General features: G+C 34.4%; 3 protein-coding genes across 5 annotated transcripts in view; 2 read left to right on the top strand and 1 right to left on the bottom strand.

Annotated features, from left to right (window-relative positions):
* The window catches only part of LOC115874141 (ubiquitin carboxyl-terminal hydrolase 32), a 76,611-nt gene extending 56,236 nt beyond the window's left edge, over nucleotides 1–20,375 (bottom strand). For all 3 annotated transcript variants that reach the window (XM_030889270.1, XM_030889381.1, XM_030889314.1), the window contains exon 1: nucleotides 20,027–20,375. In XM_030889270.1, the coding sequence (XP_030745130.1) occupies nucleotides 20,027–20,084 (58 nt within the window). In that variant the 5' untranslated portion in view covers nucleotides 20,085–20,375. The remainder of the gene's footprint in view (nucleotides 1–20,026) is intronic.
* LOC115874703 (acaloleptin A-like) lies at nucleotides 2,912–4,429 on the top strand. The gene is made up of 3 exons (XM_030889980.1): nucleotides 2,912–2,978; nucleotides 3,632–3,816; nucleotides 4,187–4,429. Exons 2-3 carry the CDS (start codon nucleotides 3,634–3,636, stop codon nucleotides 4,349–4,351), a joined length of 348 nt encoding a protein of 115 aa, XP_030745840.1. The 5' UTR covers nucleotides 2,912–2,978; nucleotides 3,632–3,633; the 3' UTR covers nucleotides 4,352–4,429.
* LOC115874620 (coleoptericin-like) lies at nucleotides 9,919–13,748 on the top strand. Its single transcript, XM_030889860.1, has 3 exons — nucleotides 9,919–10,052; nucleotides 12,271–12,483; nucleotides 13,441–13,748. The coding sequence occupies exons 2-3, from the start codon at nucleotides 12,271–12,273 to the stop codon at nucleotides 13,603–13,605; spliced, it is 378 nt and encodes a 125-aa protein (XP_030745720.1). The 5' UTR covers nucleotides 9,919–10,052; the 3' UTR covers nucleotides 13,606–13,748.
* Nucleotides 20,376–20,437: the final 62 nt, after the last annotated feature.

The raw sequence follows: 20,437 nt of genomic DNA, 5'->3' as shown, positions 1-20,437 counted from the left end.
GTCGTTGATATGCCGAGGAAACTTAAGCTCGGGGTTGGTAGGTGGGGGATAGTACCTGGGCGGTCGGTATAATTTCTTTTGAAGTTTTTCGATCAGGGCTAGAGAATCTTCACATCCCGAGGGACATCCCGCCATTTTTTTGGCTCGGTTTTAAAGTAAACTGCGATAAATACTGGAATTTTGATTAAAGTAACTAAGTTTTTTATATTCACATTTGAATTTGACTTTGAACTGACAAATTCATCTGAATTGACATCATCTTCACGTATATTGTCATACTCTCTCTTTCACTTGACAACCAGATGAAACAGACTGTGATGGCATTTCGTTAGTTACTGCTCAATGTTTCAGGTATTTGACATTTTGAGGTTATAATTTTATTGACGGGTATCGATCGATGTCAAAATTAAAAGGTGATAAATTTCTTTTATTACTAAAATGACTCGCCTATTTATCGAGAATGAAGAAACTCACCATCTAATTAATTATTATTTTACGCGAGAAAGAGATCCTGGTAAAACACTTTTGACTGTGTAGGCATTATATGAAGTAAATACAATACAAATGTGTATATTCTTATATAAACAAATTGATTGCGATTTTCAATATTATAGTGTGTCGATGATTTGGAAACATGCATTTCTAAAGTCCTGAGAAGTATGAATTCTCAGAGGCAAACTCCAACACGAAACAAAGGGTACAGGGTACAGAAGGTGATCTACAAAGATTCCAGCTGTGTAATGTAAAATATATGTTTTCTTAATTTTATTTTTATTTTAACTTTAATAATTGTGATTAATAAAATTGCGTTTATCTCATCAAGGAGGCCGAATTCGACAAAATATCAAGAGATAACTTTTAATTGGCATTAAACGGTCTACACAATTTTGATATCAAAAGAAAAAAATTGGCGCCGGGAGGCACGTATAGCCGCCCACACTTGATTTTTTTTTATCTCAAAAACTGCGACTTTGTCTGATTTTGATGTTATTACAAATTTTGTTGCAAATATTATTCCTAATCTTAAATTGAAAACCGCGTTTCGCTAGCTACTGTAATTTTGGAGTTACAATTTTTTAAAATTTTAACCCCCTCCCATACCCCCTTACCAACCCCCCACCCCCCACCAAAAACTAATGGCCAGATTCTCGGGTGACACAGTATTTTTGTGCCAAATTTGGTTAAAATCGGTTTAGCGGTTTTTGAGTTTTGAGGTACGTGTTACAGATGGACAGACCAGACGTGTTACAGATGGACACCATGAAAATATTTTGTATTTAGGTCATTTATGACCGAAATAACTCATTTTGAGTGAAATTAAAAAACTTTTTTTCTGGCGATCTTAATAGCCTACCATACCTGTCGGTATGGTCGGCTAAAAAGTCAGGGGCGCACTTTTTTTTTTAATATTCCAGTGATAGCTCATATGCACGTCCCTGATGAATTTATAGACACTTTTTTAGCATTAAAATATGTAGCACTTTTTATAGTCTTAAAATATATAGTAACTTTTATCCTCAAAATTTCATTCGAAATGCTAAAAGTTACTTGGAAGAAAATTATAATAAACCGTAAAAATATTAAGACTTTAACACCCTGTAGCTACTAAACAAAGCAGAATCGGACCTATGTTGATATGAAAAATAAATCTTATTTTTACGTGAGGAATGTTCCCACAAGAGATTGCACGCGTTTTTTGAAACACCCTGTACAAGTATTAATCATTATTAACAGATCATTTATTTCCATTAACGAATTGATGTTGACGGTTCCAAAATATAATCGACAAAGGTTCTCATTTCCAAGCTAATTAGGTATTAATGAAAGAAAAAAGAAAAAAGTTTAACCATTTAAATGACAATAATTAAATTTATAATTATTATACAGGGTGAGTCTTAAATAAGTGCAAATATTTTCAGGGCTGGTAGATCTCGATAAAAGAAACATATTTTCTCTTTACCATTTTTCAGATAAGTCCAAAATAACCGAGTTATTTAACTTTGAAAATTAAAAAAAATTATTTTTTTGAAAAAAATTTGAGCCACCGGATTTTTTCTGTATTTGCATCCCTTTTAGTGCCGTAACCATGGAGAAAAGTCGAATCAGGAAGAAAAGTAATATCAGAGATTAATAAGTTATACCGTGGTAAATTTTTCGGTGAACAGGCAGTTCTAAAAAGTTTCAGAAAAATATACAGGGAAATTTAAAAAAAAATGTACGATTTTCAACTCATAAACGTGTTCCTGGAGACGAAATACACCACCCCTGAAAATATTTGCACTTATTTAAGACTCACCCTGTATAATATATAAGATAATTATAAATGTATTAGTTATATTTAATTATTTAATATATAAAATTTATTATTATATAAATAATAATTTAATTGTTTAAATTTCAATTTAGAGAGCAATGGCTATATATGTTTATCACGACAATTTGAGTCGAAATACGAAATATGTGGCGTCAAACAAATTAATTGCTTTAAAAATTCTTTTTTCCAAATAAGCTACTCTTGATCCTCCGTAATAAATCCCGATTTATGTCCTATACTAACACAAAAAATCTAGTTTTTTTATCTAAAAAAATAAAAATGTTATAGGTGCGAACCACTATTAAAAAACATTGAAATATCATACTGCAATTATTTGAAAAAATCATTTTAATCATTCAACAAAAATCGTTCAAAAATTTTTATGACACACTGTATATTCATTCGTCTCTGCACGAATAATTAGCATATAAAACCCCCTTTACAAAGATTTGTAATTAATTACTCATTAGATAAAAAATGTTAAGGGTATTCTGCAAACAAGTCGATAACCTATGACTATAAAGTAAATCCCAGCTAGTGTGAAACACCATTTTCTTTAGCTAAAAGTAGCATATAAAAGAGCAAGTACAAAAACGAAATACGATCATATAGGTATAATATCAATAAGTAGTTGGTATAAAGTTCTATCAATTTTTTTTATAAGGTAAGTTAAAATATTTAAATATCTATTCTAAAATCTACATCTATACAGTGTGTCCCCGGATTGTCTTTACAGGCAAAAACATTTTTTATATCGACATATTGAGAAAAATGCATTCTTCATAAAAATGTTTGCTTGCTCTAAAATGGTTAATCCCGTTTATACTTTTCCAAATTTCCCATACCGTTTTAGAGAAAACTTAAAAAAGTCATAAAAATAGTCCTAAAAATATAATTTGAATTTCATTCTTTGATAGATGGTTATTATTAATTTTCATTAGCGTCATATTTTCTGCTATTGTTAAAGTATCACATTTGCCTACTATTTTCTAACTATAAAGGAACCCTAAAAAACGAACTTATATTACAATATTACCACAGACACGCATTTTGATTTTTAGAAAAAAATCAATTATATTTTTATTTTTTTTTTAATTTTCTCTGAAACGGAAATTTAGAAAAATATAAACGGGAAAAAAAATAAAAATTTTTAGAACAAGCAATTTTTTTATGAAGAATGCATTTATTTAAAATGTCAATAATACAAAAGTTTTTCCTCTTGCAAAGACAAATCCGGAGACATACTGTATAATAATCTTAGGAAACGGTAAAAATTTGTACAAAATTTGTAATTCGTATAATATTGCTATTTTGCAGATATGGCTAAACTGTCTATCATTCTGATGTTGGCCACTGTCGCCGTAGCTGTTTCGGCCAGTAATAATCAATTTCCGAAACCCATCACTAGTAAACCCCCCTTCAACCCTAGACCAGTTACATTTCGCCCCCTAAGGCTCAAAAGATCAGCATCCCCTAATCCAGAAGATAGACCTGAATGGGAGGTAAATACATTACACAGATTAATTAATACCACAATTAACTGCAAGCGACACCAATTAAATTTTAGTTACGTTATCGAGGGCGCGATTTGTAAATTCATTGTAGCCAACCATGGACATATTCGCCGCCGGGCTGACTGACTGGAATTTAAATTTCCCGCTGGGAATTCAGGTGGTAGCTCTGCTGTAAAAATGTCAAGTTGCCACATTTATTTATTTATTTCCTGACATTGCCATTCGTTTTGACACTTTAGTTTTGAATTACGAATTTTTTGTTTAAATGAATTGTTGTGATACTTTGCTTAAAAATTTTACTAGCAGACCTTGCAGTCAGTATCAAAAACAAAGTACTATGTCACGTTATCTTTTCTAGGTAAAACCTGATATAATAAGGGACGAAAATGGAAACACCAGAGCTCAAGTGGAAGTTAACCAGCATGGAAGGAATCACGATGTGAACGCAGGCTGGGGGAAGAATATTAGAGGACCCAGCAGCCATAGAGACACTTGGCATGTAGGTGGCGCCATCCGCTGGTAGAGATTTGAAAATAAATTATTGAAATAGAGATACTATATTTATACAAATTTGTATACCAAATAAAATATGTTTCTTTTTTATTTTTAATCTTTCTTTTTTTAAACACGTCCAATATGTGAAATATAAAATCATAGATAAAGGAAATAAATTTAGATTGGAAAATTTTTTGGGTCGCGAAATTGTTTTGGGTCGCGACCGTTGTACGCGATCTGGCGCTGCTATAGCGGTTGCTAAGAACAACCGCAAACAAAAACAGAAATAATTTTCTCTTGTCAAAGTCAAAGTCAGAATCTTCAAAAATTACAAATTCTAAACCGCTCTCATTGAAAAAATTCCGAAAAGTGTTTAAAGCGTCCATTTTCAAAGTAATTATTGTTACCTTGTAAGTTTAATTTAAGTTTTATTTACTCAAACCCGTGATAATTATGAAAAAGTGGCATTAAAAACTTAAAAAACTGTGCTGTGAACTGTGAACTGCAAAAATCATCGTGGATTGTGGCATAACGTCGGTTTCCAATGTATTGTAGTGTAACAACCCAAATTCGTCAACAAAGTTGAAGAGGTAATATTTCGGCCAACTGTATAACAAACAATTTGAATGAAAGAAAGGAACCTACATTGTGTTAAATATTTTTTTATTGTGATTACCTCGGATGCGCCTCGACAGAAGCAATATTTTGGGAAATTTGAGGAGAATAGGTTATGTAAATAAAACGCTAAATTTGCAAATAGCCCTACTTATTTTATTAAATGAAATGAAAGGAGTGCCGTACTCTGCCTGGAATTCACATGTAAAAGAGCACGGCAGAGAAAACCATGATCACTATTCCAGAGAATCTAACTTTAATAAAAGAGAAATAATAATATAGAAACTGTCCTCATACCTAGGTTTATAGTTTAATACACTCAAAACATACCACATTTATATCGTTCAAAACTGAAGGGTTTTTTGTTAGTTTAACGGGTCCCCACCCGTAGGTACGAAGTCCCTTGTTGCGGAATCGACGCTAAAGTTGAAGGTTTGGTGCCAATATCTTAGAATTTAATAAATTGTAAGTTATTCTATGAGGTATTCTATTTATTATTTTTGTTTGCCCTTTTGCGAGCTAAGATATTCGCCCATGCACGGTCGAAAATTGTTAGTACACTCAACAAGGCCCTTATTCTCACAAACCACAAACATCGGCACGAAGGAACAGTGAACGGTCTTATTTAAATTACTTTTAAACTGAAATTATTTACAGCATAAATAGATTCCATTAAATGCATACACATGTTATATATTGTCTTTGTCAGATCAAATGAATAAGGAAAAGCTTTAGAAGAGAATTACAACAAGAAAACAAAATATGATTTAGTTAACATTAGTTAAATAATGAGAAAACATTTACTTTACCTTTAATAACATTCTTTGTCACAAAACTTACGAACCAAAATAATATCAATGCGTCTCGAATGGTAGTCTAAAAGCTATTATCTAACAACTATCACCACTGTTCGTCGCCTGATTTCCCTCTCCCTAGTTTGTGAATAATATTTTAAAAATCAATAATTTTGTGTCTCAACAGAGTGTCTTAAAAATGAATGTTTTGAATTTAAATAAATATGTCTATTTTTAAATAGGCGGTTCATCTCAGTATCATAAGTATTTCATACATGCCCTTATAAAATAAAGTTTCTTGTACGCAACACACTGTATTTTATTTATAAAATTAAAAGAAAATAATAATAAATTTGAATAAACAATATTTGCCGATATAATTCCGGAAAAAGCCGAACCGATCCGAAATTTTCAAAAGCTTTGGGTCGCGACCGTTTCAAGAATAGCGCCAAATAGTGTTTACATTGTCCTTATGGGCACTTTCCAATCTAAGCTTGTTTCATTTATTTATGTATAAAATCCAGGTCCGTATTTAAAAAAAACAGATTGATATTACTAACGTCAAATTGAAAATTTAATAGCATCAATTTGTAGAGCAAGAAAAGCAGCAATGGAACGTGGAATTTGAATTCTAATATCTTTTCAAATAGAAATAGACAAAAAAAGCAAAACGGAAAAATTAAGTTTGTCCTAAATATCTTCGGTATTTTAGAAAAGCTGTAAAATTAATTGTAAAAAAAAATATTCTATTTTTTTTAAAATAAAGTTAAGGCTGCGCCGTACAAATTATTAATAATTTTATCAAATTATTCGCAACGCTATTTATAAACTAAGTTTTATCAATTAAAATTCGCTGTAAAGATAAGGATAAAGCGAGCATTATTATAAAACAATTAAATCAAATATTTCTTATCGGTCGTTCGAGATTTAATCTACACGTATTAAATAAAACACTTATTTATGAGTCTTGCTATAGATGAACTCAATAGTCAACTATTCTACAACAGCCGCTACACTATCCCCGAAATGATTTTTGGAAATATTTCGTGAAATATTTCGCAAAACATTTTTGGAAATAGTACCATAAATATAAGTTTACCACGTTTCCTGAAATAGATCGAGACCCGCTGTGATTGGTTGTTTGTGTTTTATTGTTAACCCAGATTAACAATCAAAAACAAACAACCAATCACGGCGCGTCTCGATCAATTCCAGGGAACGTGGGAAATAATTTTTACTATACGGGCTTATATTTATCGTACTATACGGTATACGGTACTATTTTGTGAAATAGCACGAGGCAATCAAGGTCAAACGTTGTGGTGGCTTCAGAAAAATAAGTAAACATGGAAAAACTGATATGAAAACAGTTACCGATGGTAAATTATTGGCTATTCTTCGAAGGTTATACAAGAATATTTAGTTTTAATTATTGTCTAATATTATGAACTACAATATAGTATAGTAAATATATATAAAACAGTGACTAACTAGCGGTCTACTATTTATCGGCTTATATCCACGGTATTGCGCCTCATGAACAAAATATATACAAAATTATTTAAGAAATTGTCTAGTTATTTATTATTTCTGGTTATGGTAAAGTAACATTTATACTGTAGTCTGTTATGTAGCAAAGCTTAGTTTACGAATTTGGTTTTGTTTTTCTAGTTTTAATTGTCTAAATCCCTGCATACTAAATACTAGTTGAATGGATTTATATCAAACCATGCTGGGTGCTAATAAAAATATCGTTTACAGATTTCTCTTAAGAACAATAAAAGAACATTGCTTTTAAATAATGTCCATGGACCATACTTTTGGTGATATCGGGTCAATTAATAACTTTCCTAAGCGGATATATTGATAATGTTACCAGTATTACTCATCAAGCAATACTACTGTTATATTAATCAATTAAGGCCGCAAACAAACATATCATATACAATTTTATATACTAATTCATTATAATAAAATTAAATCATAAAAATACTGTAATTATATTCCTGCAGTTTAAGTGAAAAGTTTTGTTCCTAAATATCTACCATACATACTAAGGGCTGGCAAAGGTTAGTCTTGGGTCGAGATTTCCGTATGTAAGAAGAGTACAATACGTTTATAATGTACTGAACAAAGAGAGGGCAGTAAACACGTTGCCAAACGTATGAAATAAACCGAGAAACTGTGCACATCGCTAAGAGACGTGGAAGGGGATATAGCAGATTTGTCAAGAAGTGTCTAGCCCTAGCAGTCAACTTTTAAGCTTGACCAATCAGGTTGGTTAGCGTGGTTATTTGAAGTGTGTTAATTCATTTGTGTTTGTCAAAAACTCTAACGTGATTGGTCGGGCTTAATAGTTGCCTGCTAGGGCTAGACACAAGTGATTTGTCGCAGTTGACCGGTCGACCCAATCAATACCTCTATCAGTACTTAAAGTTCTAGGGAAAGGTGTACGTCATGCGTTCAGCTTCTATGATTTAATTACGTGTCGTGATACTTAATTTGTTTATTTATTAACGAGTCGTTGTAATTATCCCTATAGCTTGAATTTTTTTGCAAGTGCAAGCTAGAAACACTTGCATTTTTGGTAAAAATAAGTGGAATTAAGTGAGTGTTCGATAGTGGTCGCGCTATTAGAACTCTATAAAAATCGATATCTCGAAATCTATTAGAAATAATAGGTTGTAGTTTTTTCAAGAACTTTGTTAATATTTCTGCTGTATTTTCTTTGTAGACAGTATGTGAAAATCTTTATCAATAAAAAAATTACACGATTGCTGAAAATTGCTATGCTCTAAAAGTAAATGGATGGATTGTTTACAATTCTTGAATGGAAAAAACAACGTTATCGAATTTTTCTTATGTAAACATATTGTAAAATATCCGATCTTGAAAATAAAAAGAAGTTTCAATATCTAAAGTGGTTCTTGAGTTATGGCCTGTTATGTGTTAAAAAGTTGAATTTTTAAATTATCGCGACTACTGACGTTTTCTCGTTATAAAAAAAATGACACCGTAACGATATCCTTATAATTCTATTTCAGATGCTCAGAAACATGTTTAACGATTTTATCTAGTTATCTCTTAAAAAAAAGTCTTTTAAAAAAAGCGGTTTGCGATCGTGATTTTACTTTACTTGGTAGGGAAAGGCGTACCGGCAACACCGCAACAGCACACCGTCGCATTTCTCTCACTCCGACCTACGACTTAATAAGATCCCTATGCGATTTATTTCCACACATGTAAATGCCGACCCAAAAGTAACAGTTGCCAGCACGGTATAATAAACGCGTGTTCAAATATTAATTCTGTGGAATATATATATATATATATATATATCAATATAACATAAAACGAGATGTAATTAACGAAATATCATCGTAACAACAGCTATTTTAGAAACGTCTAGGTTTACTTATTTCACTGAGATTTATGAAAAAAAAAATCCTTTGCCTTGGATACAGATACTGCCACGTTTTGGAAATAGCTCAAAACAAAACAAAATTGAACGAGGCAACAAAAAACGCCAAAAAAAATCCCCCTCGCCCACCACACGAGTAGTTTTCAGGTGTTTTAAGAATCGAGAAAAGTAGGTCGACGCAATCGCGATCACGACAAAAAAATTTGTCGCGATCGGACGACTTCAACTTTTGACGTTTCTTACGTGAAAACTAACTGTCACAGTAACAACGTGTCGTACAAGTTCAAGTTGGCCTTGGTCCAATCTATCGACATACCAAATTTTACTTAAATCTGACGATTTTTTTAAGCCGTAGGCTGTCCTTTTCCTTCCTGTCGTGTCGCGTGTCGTGTTACGGCCTTTAATTTTTACTCCCAGCGCGCGTAAAGAAGCTCCACTTCAAAAAGGTTGCTTCTATTTTTTACATGAAGCAAGAACGATATAATGTTGAATAATACTTAAGTCAATGAAGAAGACGCATAATTATGTAAAAATCCTTCATTCCATCAATTTTTCAGAAAAATCCTATCACTCGTTCCCTAGAAACTTCTAACCCAAACTTGAAGTAAATTACCCAGTGATCTACTTAATAATCGGTTATTCATGTAATGCACCGTATACGTTTAAGTATAATAAAACAAGATTCGCAATATCTTTGACCCTAAAAGCCGTCAAAACAAATGATACACTCATACACTGGTAGACAAACAAAAGTGCTGAAAACGTGAATCCCAAGAGAAGTGAAAAACCGCCAGAAACAGATTAAACTGGTATAAATATGTTGATTTTAAAATGGTTAGCCATAGTGCAATAAGGTTCGTAAGTTTGCAATAACGGTGCATATTACCACATATCTGAAGGTAAGTTTATATTAATTTTTATTATATTTTTTAGAATTTATGTTTTAAGTCCTAAAAATCAAAACGCGTTTCTATGGTAATATCATTTCTTTTTCATTCTTTGATAGATTATTATTAATAGAATATTAATTAACGTCATATTTTTTGCTGTTTTAAAATATTAAAGAAGCAAACATTTATTTAGTTTAATGCTACAAAAAGGGTGGTAAATATTATTACCGAAAAATGTGATACTTTAACAACAGCAAAAAAATATGACGTTAATTAAAATTAATAATAGCCATCTATCAAACAGTGAAATCGAAATTATATTACCATAGAAACGCCTTTGATTCTTAGGACTTCAAAAATTCAATCATATTTTAACTTGTCCTTATTTTTCTCTAAAACGAAATGGAATTTTGGAAAAGAGAATAAACGGAATTAGCCATTTTAGACCAAGCATTAACATACCTGGGCCCATATTCTGTAACTTTTGAAAACGCTAAGCGCTTTTAGACGCTCAGCGTATATAGGCCCACACAGACGTCGTTTTTTTTCGGCAGGATTACTCGACGTGCAAAACTGTTCGGGTAATCCGGTCGGTATGTGGCTAAAAACCGTCGTGATTGCCGGCGTTGCAAATAATCTGTTTTGACCTGATTTTTCTCGTCGGTTTGGAACGTGATCGTGCAAGTCGGCCCGTGTGTGGTATGCGTACCGGTAATCACGATATATATTTCTAAAAATTGGCAGTGTTGTACGTGATTTATGTATATTATAAAATGGCTGATTTGAGGCAATGCAGTAAACAATTTTTAAGTGAATTTATATAAATGTACAGAAATTTTCCATGTCTTTGGAAAATTAAATCTAGTGAATACGCAGACAGAGATAAGAAGAATAAGGCTTATGAAGTTATGTTAACCAAACTAAAAGAAACTGATTCAGCTGCAACAATAGACATGTATATATACAGAAAATTTCAAATCTTCATAACTTCTCCCGGTAGCGATAAATCTTAAAGTAGCTGTAAGGCCTTCATGGGGGGTTATACTTTGTCTCATGAGAGAGATTTCTTGATTAAAGGCGTTACTTAAACTTACTCTTGATTAAAGTTACTTAAACTTACTCTTGATTAAAGGCGTCCTCTTTCTTGATTAAAGGCGTTACTAATCTAAGCAGTTCTAGATAAGTTTCCTCATCCATTCTCAGGTAATTAAACCAATCACCTGGTTCTAATCGCAATCCCTCCAACAAATTAATGTGAGAGAACCGTTTTCTTTTTAGAAGCCACTTTTTTGCCCATTTAGAGCGTTTTCTCTTAGCATATTTAGCTTTTATAGGTAAAACCGTTGCTAACGCCACTGTTGTATCCATAATCACGACAATACTGAAGAAAGCCTGAATAAAATACTGAACAGTATGTGGGCGCCATCAAGTTCGTGATTACCCGAACGTCGAGTAATCCTGCCGAAAAAGAACGACGTCTATGGGGGCCTTATGACGTTAATTTTCGCTGAGCGCGCACTTAATTAACGATTTCGGTATTCTCGTCTGACGCGCTTAACGTCTTTACTGATTGCGCTGAGCGCTTTGAAAACGGTTGCCTTAAAGGATCGTTTTGCTTGTCCAACTGACAGTGAAAATCGAAAAAATTGTGATTTTTTGCGTTATCTTGCTCTTTAGTGAAAATTACTACTTCTATAAATTCCTCAATAAGTAATTGATAATTTACTCAACAATAGGTTATGAAATTCACGTAACATTGACATTTTTCATTGTTTTCAACTTTGAGTTGTCAGTTATCAACTTTTGACTATTACCTACATTAAAAATTGTGATGTTGCCAATATGTGCTCAACGCGTATCCAGAACACGATTCGCATGGCAACGAGAATACCAAAATCGACTGCCTTGCGTTTCGCTGATCGAATACTTGCGTCCACCGCTTTGAAAGCGTAACGTTTTTATGTCAAAGTTACAAAATACGGGCTCTGAATATTTCTTTTACATTAAATACTTGAATAGAAATGTAAACAAAAATAGAGAAAACAAATGACAATAACTGTCAAATCGATTAGTCTTAATCTCATTCTAGATATGTATATGAAAATTAACTGTATATGTATACTTCACTGTTAAGTGGAAAGGTACTCTATACAAAGGATACGAAAAATATCTAGTTCTGGTAAAAATATTTTCATTCTACGTATTCTATATTATTTTATTATTACAGATGACTCGTACGATGCTATTCCTTGCTTGCGTAGCAGCTTTGTATGTCTGTGTATCTGCCACAGCTGGAAAACCTGAGGAATTTGCAAAATTATCTGATGGGGTACCATCGAACGATCAGGCAATGTATGAATCCATACAGAGGTACAGAAGATTCGTAGAAGGAAACAGGCACAACGGGGGTCAACAACAACAACAACCAAAACAATGGGAGGTAAGTGCTTAAAACTATACGCACCTTAAGCAATCTTAGCAATCTGGAAATGCATTCAAAACATGTACAGTTCATACCAAATAAACTTTTAGTCACGTGATTAAGCTTGACCGGTACAGCGTTGCCCACTTTTAAATATTTTTTTTAATCATTAGGTATCAAAAATAATTTAATATACATTCTGTTCAATCAACAAAACTCATCTTCTTAACAGCACTAAAAAAAAAGGGCCATTACTACCGCTTTCCCGTTCAAAATATTCTCAGTTTCTCTTCAGTTGCGATGAGTTTTTTACGGCTATTAAACTATGTTGAACACTTCGCACTAAAAGAGGTTCTAAAAAGAACAATGTTCGACTGCAAGGTCTGCCAGTAAACATTTTTAAGCTTAAAGTATCACAACATTATTTATTTAAACCAAAAACTCGTAATACGAAACTAAAGTGTCAAAACGAATGACAATGTCAGGAAATAAATAAATAAATGCGACATTTTTTACAGCAGAGCTACCACCTGAATCCCCAGCGCGAAATTTAAATTCCAGTTAGTCAGCACGGCGCCGAATATGTCCATGGTTGGCAACAATGAATTTAAAAATCGCGCCCTCGATTACGTAACTAAAAGTTTAATTGATATGAAATATAGGTGATACTACAAATATACAGCATGGGATAGACCCTAAAAAGGTCATATTTCAAAATCTAAAAAAAATCCGCTATGCAGATGATTAAAACTGGAGTTTTAATCATCTGCATAAAAACATTACAACTGTATTAAAACTGGAGTTTTAATCATCTACTGATGATGTTAACATGGATAGCGAAACGCGCGTCCAGTGTAAAAGTAGTGTTTTATTACCAAAGGTTCCAACCCCAACTGTAATTTTCTCTCTTTATTTGGAAAAAATATTGATTTTATCATTTTTGATAACTCTTAACAAAAGTCTTTTTTTTACTAGGTAAGACCAGACCTGTCCAGGGACCAGAGGGGAAATACCAAAGCACAGGTTGAAATTAACAAACAGGGTGAAAACCACGACATCAATGCAGGCTGGGGCAAGAACATCAAAGGCCCGGATAGTCACAAAGACACTTGGCATGTTGGAGGAAGTGTCAGATGGTAGAGATAACAGATGACTAACGAAGACTACTAAAGATAAGCATCTTTATCATTTTATACGTATTTTAATATTATGTTATTAAGTTAATTTAATTTATTAAACTTAAATAAAAATTTTATATATTAAACGATTTTATTATTAACTAATAGCTGATGTACTGATTTAATTTCCCCATGTGTTACAATAATTAATAAATGTCGCGAGTTGGCAATTATAGCAGTCGTTACCTATCCCCCACTACGGACCTCCACTTACAATGGACCCTCACGACACATCTCACTGATCTTGAATATGACGATGATATCTGTCTATTTGCACAATCATACTGCAAAACATGATTAAAAAACTACAAAATGCAGCCAATCAGTGCGGACTTACAATAAAAGAGGGAAAATCAAGTCGATCAGATTGAACTCGAACATAAACATACCGTTCAACATTTCGGGACAATTGCTTAAGGACTTTACATATCTGGGCAGCATAATAAATAAGGAGCCAGCGAAGATATACAAAACATCAAAAAAGCTCAACAAGCATTCGGTCAACTCAGAATAGTATGGGCCTCGAGGCGCATCAATACTGACACTAAGCTGAGAATATTCAACGGTAATGTAAAATCGGTTCTCTTGTATGGATGTGAAACATGAAAAGTGACCAAAACTCTAAACACATGAAAAGTGACAAAAACTCCGAACACGATCCGAAACGAAGATTGCATTTAACGGGCCAAACTGAGATAGACAAAGAAGTGATCATACGAAAGTAGGGATGGATAGGGTATACTCTGCCCTTGAATGGAAACCACAAAGACAACGGAAAAGAGGACGCCCAAAATAAACATGGCGCAGAACCGTAATGGAAGAGTTAGCAAAGACAAGAACATCATGGCCAGAAGCTAAGAAAATTGCTGAAAACAGAACAAGATGGAAGGTTTTCACTGAAGCCCTATGCCCTATTTTTGTAACTAAAGGAAACAATGATGATGACCTATCCTCCACTATCGGAAACAAGAAATAGTCATCTAATCCGATAGTCAAGCAACATTAAAAGCGATCAACTCAGTAACCATCAATTCAAAGTTAATCAAAGAATGCTTAGAGAAGCTGAACAAATTAAGCAAAGAAAATAAAGTCCTCCTACTCTCGGTGTCAGCCCACCAAGGGATAGAAGGTAATGGAACAGCAAACGATCTAGCTAGAAAAGGAGCGAATACTCCACTAACTGGACTAGAACTGTTCTGCTTTCCAAGTGGAAATCAACTTAAAGCAGAGCTCAAAAACCGGGAAGCGGAATCTCTAACCTGGAATGGGTGTCCTCCAACGGTCTAAGACACTCGAAAAAGTTCCTCAGAACTTACGACCGAAAAAAATAAAAGATTTTCCTTGATTTAAGTAAAAACAATCTTCGGATTGTCACGGGATTGTCAACAGGACACTGTCTCCTCAACGAACACCTCAGTAGGCTGCAGCTGAGAAACAACGGTGAATGCAGATTCTGTCGGGAAAATGGGGAAACACCAGAACACCTCATCACTGTGTGCGCCGAGACGACGACCGTTCGTGCCATGAACTTTGGTACGGCTGATGTCGAAGATGGAGAGCTGGCCTCTGTAGAGCCGTCTCAGGTACTGGCTTTTGTTAAAGCCCTGAGACTGTATGATGAGTTATAGCTCGTTATAACTCAAGAAAGGGGAACACAATAGATGTGTAAGATCGCGGTGATTAACTCCCCTCCTAAACATTATACATTCTACAAAGACTTTAATAAGAAAAAAGAAAAAAAAACTTTATTGTGTTGGTAAAATGTTAAAGGTATCTTCACATATTACATCACCTTGAACAGGTAAGACTGACATGTAAAACGTTACGTGTAAAAAGGGCTTAATATATAGGAACTATCTTAATGTTCAAGTGAGTGGAACAGAAGCAAAAAAAACGGCAGTTGAACTACTACAAATATATTTGCGCTGTTAGTGAACAATAACGCTGTTTTGTGCCTTATCAAACTACGGATTGTGGAGATAATTATACAGTAAAATCAAGTTTTATCAGCGACTGTAAATACGTTAAAACAAACTGAACGACATATAGGTATGTAATAATCATCGTTTTATGTTACACAAGTATACTTCCCGGCAGGTATAAAATATTAATTTAATTTTAAGAATTTTTTAAGTAAGTAACGCAAATCGCAGCCTTCAGACTCAAAATTCAAACAGCTGTCAATTTTAAACCCAGCGCAACCATACTCTGGGTGCCAGCCCACCAAGGGATTAGAAGGTAATAAAAAATCAAACGATCTAGCTAGAAAACGAGCGAACACTCCGCTGGACCACCGTAAGAACTTGGAAGATTCCATCCATAATCTGGAATGCAAATCCTCCAAACGGTCTAAGACATTCGATGAAATTTCTGAAGAAGGATTTTGAACGAGGTACCCCTGTCCGTCATACCAGGCACCCTCTACTGACTGGTCATGTCTCGCGGCTAGAGGGTGTGGCGGGGTGGGTGGCTTAACCGCCTGGACCAAGAGGAGACAACGGCACCAAAAACGTAAATCCTACGATGGCGGGACCAGGTCAAAGGGATGCGTGGCTAGATAATGGACTAGCCATTACTGGCCTCAATCTTGGGGCATCAGGGGGCACCCCATTGTATTTACCCCTTACTTCTACATGCGGGGCTCTGTAGAAGTGAACCGACTATCCCTCGCGACTCTTGGGAACACTATGAGATTTAGCATTAAAAACACCACCGGTGAAGCTGTGGGGAAGCCCCCTAGCGACACTGGGAACATTACAAATGAAAGTTCCAAGGGACCAAATCCAAAGGAAACTACAAGAGGGGCGGCTGACACTTGCTTGGGATCATCTTCCACAAGTGGTACACAAGCTACCACCTTCTCCAGCAAGGGTTGGGAGCCTACCTTTAGACCCAATAAGCGACACAAGCTACCGTTTCGTCTACCCGGCCTGGGTCAACCAGGCGGGCTAGACGATCCTCTGAGAGTAGGTCTTAGCGGAGTAGAAGCACGGAGATACCTCCGACTGCTCCACGAAGGACTTGCTCCAGAGGAAGCAAAAGCGAAAACACTCCGCCGAAAAGGGGAGAGTAAAGAAACCAAGAACCAACCTGACTCGTCTCAATCAAAGGGCAAGAGAGGGAGCGAGAACCTCTCACCTCTTCTCCGGCAGGGAGAGAAAAAAGCCAGGATGGAAAGCCAACACCGGGAGGCAAGCAAGGACGTATCACCAGCTTTGCCGCTATTGCTGAAGAAGTGAAAATAGCGGCGCTGCCAAAGGACTTCCCAGAGGTTGCTCTGACCACCGACCAGCAAACGTCTCTAGAAGAGGCTATACTGGACGAAGTAGTGGCGATCGGATCGCGACACAACGATCTACAAAATGTGGGTCAGCTGCGTTTTGCAGGGATACACTTTCGGGTGGGCATGATCCTCATAAATTGTGTATCTCAAGAATCGGCGAATTGGTTGGTGGAAATCGCACCTAAGCTTAAAAATTGGCAGGGGTTGGAACTGGTTGCAGTGAAGGGAGAAAACATCCCTAAAGGGGCGGCCATCACGATCTTTCTGCCGAGGAGCAAGGGGAAAGACACCACCTACCTGCTGAGCCTTATCCAGGGTCAGAACTTCAATGTAAGCACATCGAGTTGGCGAGTCATCAACTCGAGGGAGGAGGGTCACGGTCAGGTCCTCATGATAGGAACTGACCTCAAATCCAAGGAGGCAATAGAGAAAGAGGGACATATCCTCTATTATAAATACCGGACAACACCGGTATTCAGGTCTAAGGAGAGACCAAGTTAAAGAGGGGAGAAAATGGAGACAGAACTTCAATGTCAGTCTCCACCTCAGGGGTTCCTCAGCCGGAGGCAAGCTCCTCGACTGTGAAGGGCGGCACGGAGGGCCAAACTCCAACCGTGGAAGGGTGTGTACCCTCGGAGGAAGAACTGTTGTCAGAGCAGGATGGGAAATACCCTGTCCCCTCTACAACAGGGGTATGATGGGTTATAGACTGTGTGATGACTCAAGGAAGGGGGGCACAATAGATCTTTAAGGTCGCAGTGATTAACTCCCCTCTTACGCATTCTGCATTCTACATGGGAGATGGAGAACTAACCTCTGTAAAACTGTCAAGATACTGGCTTTTGTCAAAGCCCTGAGACTCTGTCAAGAAAGGGGGACACAATAAATCTATAAGATCGCGGTGATTAACTATCCCCCTCCCATAAAATCTACAATCTAAACTATTCTATAAGGCGTTTTCAAACTAGCGCCAAAATAACATTTTGTTTTCCCTCGTATAATAGACAGATGGGGAATTTTTAATATAAAAAGGGCTAAAAAGTAAACTAATTTAGCTACAAATTGCTTTAAAAATCGTCAAAATCCCCCACCGGAAAAAATACATCAAAATTTTAAGGTTGTAGTTGTCCATTTTTCCTGTTCGTATATTTTCAATTTGTTCACATCAAAGTTAACTTAATTGTTAGATAAATCCAATAAATGTTTATAGTTCTATACTAAGGCAATAAAACAACTCGCTGACATTCGCAAGTGCCAATAAACTTTTTATATGCCAATGCTTATTTTCCGATCGTGATCAGATAATAAACTTTAAATTTAATGATCCATAATTAACTCCGACAATACCAAGCTAGAATCGCCGAATATTAACTTAATAAACTGTGCTAGAATTTTCTAAAAATTATGTCACAAAAATAAATTATTCAATTATTTAGAATTGCGAAAATAATAGCTACTAGGTATGGTATAAAATAAAAATTTTATGTTTGGGGATGAGTATACCGGATGTTTTTCAAAAGTGGCTGTGTTAAAAACACTAATTTTAAATCAAGGAGCCTTAGAAAAATAGATTTGATCTTTTGATGTTTTTCGTGTCTAGGGGATGAGTATACCGGATGTTTTTCAAAAGTGGCTGTGTTAAAAACACTAATTTTAAATCAAGGAGCCTTAGAAAAATAGATTTGATCTTTTGATGTTTTTCATGTCTAGTCCTAGCCAATCTTATTTTTAATCATAACTCAATTATTTCAAATGGAACGAAGGTGGCTTATTAGCATATTTAGAAAAAACTTTTTTTACAAATAATTTGGTACCACACACTTGATACTTTAACTATGGCACTGATTCTAAATTGAAATTTAAAATGCTATTTTTTAATTAATATTAATTAACTTTGACATTTTTAATTAATAAATGTCAAAAGTTGACATATGATATGTAATTCTATTCAGAATGTCATTTTCTATCAAATGAAGTAAAAAAATACCAAGAGTGTCATTTAAAAATCAAAAGTTGTAGTAATTTCCGGTGAAACAGGAGGTCGCTGCCATTGTATATGTAAAACAAAGATGTAAAATTATATGGGAATGTCATCGATGTTCATTTCCAAGCCAACTGGATGCCGGTTTTTTTCGATCATACGATAGTTTTAACAACAAGGTAATTAAAGAGCCAAATACCTAATCGTTTAATTAATTTATTAGGTATGTACCTAGGTACCTATAAATTATTATAAATACAAATAGGTACCTACAGAAATATTTTTAAGTTCAACAACCTGTGAATAAAAGTATTTTTAGTAGGTAGGTAATCCTATAACAAGGATTCAAAATAGCCTCATGAAAAGTATATGTATACCTACAAAATATCTTTATTAAGTAGCTATATTTTAAAGATAATCATCATACATATTTAAATTTATTAGATATGTTGTTAAATAAAACAATACTGGTATGGAAATGATAAGTGTTTAACCAACCAATTACTTATTAAATAAATATATCATAAAACAAATCATTAATATTTACCTACAATAACTTAAAAGACCCATATAGGTATTAAAAATAGCTGGGAAAATAATAAAATCAAAAATGCAATCTAATCGAAATAATACCAAATACAATCATTTACGTTCCTATTGATACATTCAATAATAAATAATAATATTGCTTATTATGCAATGGCAAAATAACTGGTTATAAAGAACAATTAAACATATTGCTAAGCTACTTTCTGCGTAAGGATTTTTTTTATTCCTGTCAGTAAAATTATGTTCGCTTTAACAATGGAAACGACCACTTAAGTAATAACATTAGCGATACAGTGTTATCAATTAATGTAATGATGGGGTACCCCTAATAGAAATTTAAAATCCACTCAATCTTTTCTCTGTCAAATGCCACTAATCTGAAAAATGTGAAACTAGGAAATAAACTCAGATACCTACATTCATTCTTCTCCGTTGCCTTAGGTTATTTAAATTTCATTAGAGAAGAAATTAACATAATCGTATTTATGTTCCAGCATACCAATCATGTGATAGGAACGAAAATGTAACCCATAGAAATTAGAAAAAAAACATACATAAAAGCGTACTTACTGCGTTTGATTGCATCCTCGTAGCTAAGACAAATCCTTTTTGAATCTTTCGCACCCATTTTTATATTTTCACGCAGTCTTTGGCCATTTTTATAAACAAATAACGATTACACACATTACTCAACCACTATTATGACAGCCATAAATAAACACCGATATGAAGTTAGAAGTTTATAAAATACACTTGTCTTTGCCTACATAAAAATCTACAAAACTTTCAACTCTTTTAACGACTTACAGCGAAACTGTTTTTCATTGTTATCACTCTGATAATAATTATTGGACTGTATATTAAATGTTTTTCACTAAATCCAATTTAATCACGTAGTGCAGGATGTTCTTATCTTCGTTTACCTTTGCAAGGTCGCAGTTCGTAAGTGGATAAAAAATGAAATATTTCCGTCAGAGGTCA

This window comes from Sitophilus oryzae, unplaced genomic scaffold, assembly GCF_002938485.1.
Source record: "Sitophilus oryzae breed Bouriz unplaced genomic scaffold, Soryzae_2.0 scaffold_1000_pilon_pilon, whole genome shotgun sequence".
In the NCBI taxonomy this organism is placed as follows: Eukaryota; Metazoa; Arthropoda; class Insecta; order Coleoptera; family Curculionidae; genus Sitophilus; species Sitophilus oryzae.
The sequence above is the reverse complement of the archived record's forward strand: the minus strand, read 5'-3'. Positions and strand labels throughout refer to the sequence as shown.

What these genes read in the sequence shown, in the direction of transcription:
- LOC115874703 (XM_030889980.1), top strand. Translation starts at nt 3,634, where the DNA reads ATGGCTAAACTGTCTATCATTCTGATGTTGGCCACTGTCGCCGTAGCT. An exon ending in AAGATAGACCTGAATGGGAG is followed by an intron (nt 3,817 to 4,186) that starts GTAAATACATTA and finishes TATCTTTTCTAG; the next exon opens with GTAAAACCTGATATAATAAG.
- LOC115874620 (XM_030889860.1), top strand. Translation starts at nt 12,271, where the DNA reads ATGACTCGTACGATGCTATTCCTTGCTTGCGTAGCAGCTTTGTATGTC. An exon ending in AACAACCAAAACAATGGGAG is followed by an intron (nt 12,484 to 13,440) that starts GTAAGTGCTTAA and finishes TTTTTTTACTAG; the next exon opens with GTAAGACCAGACCTGTCCAG.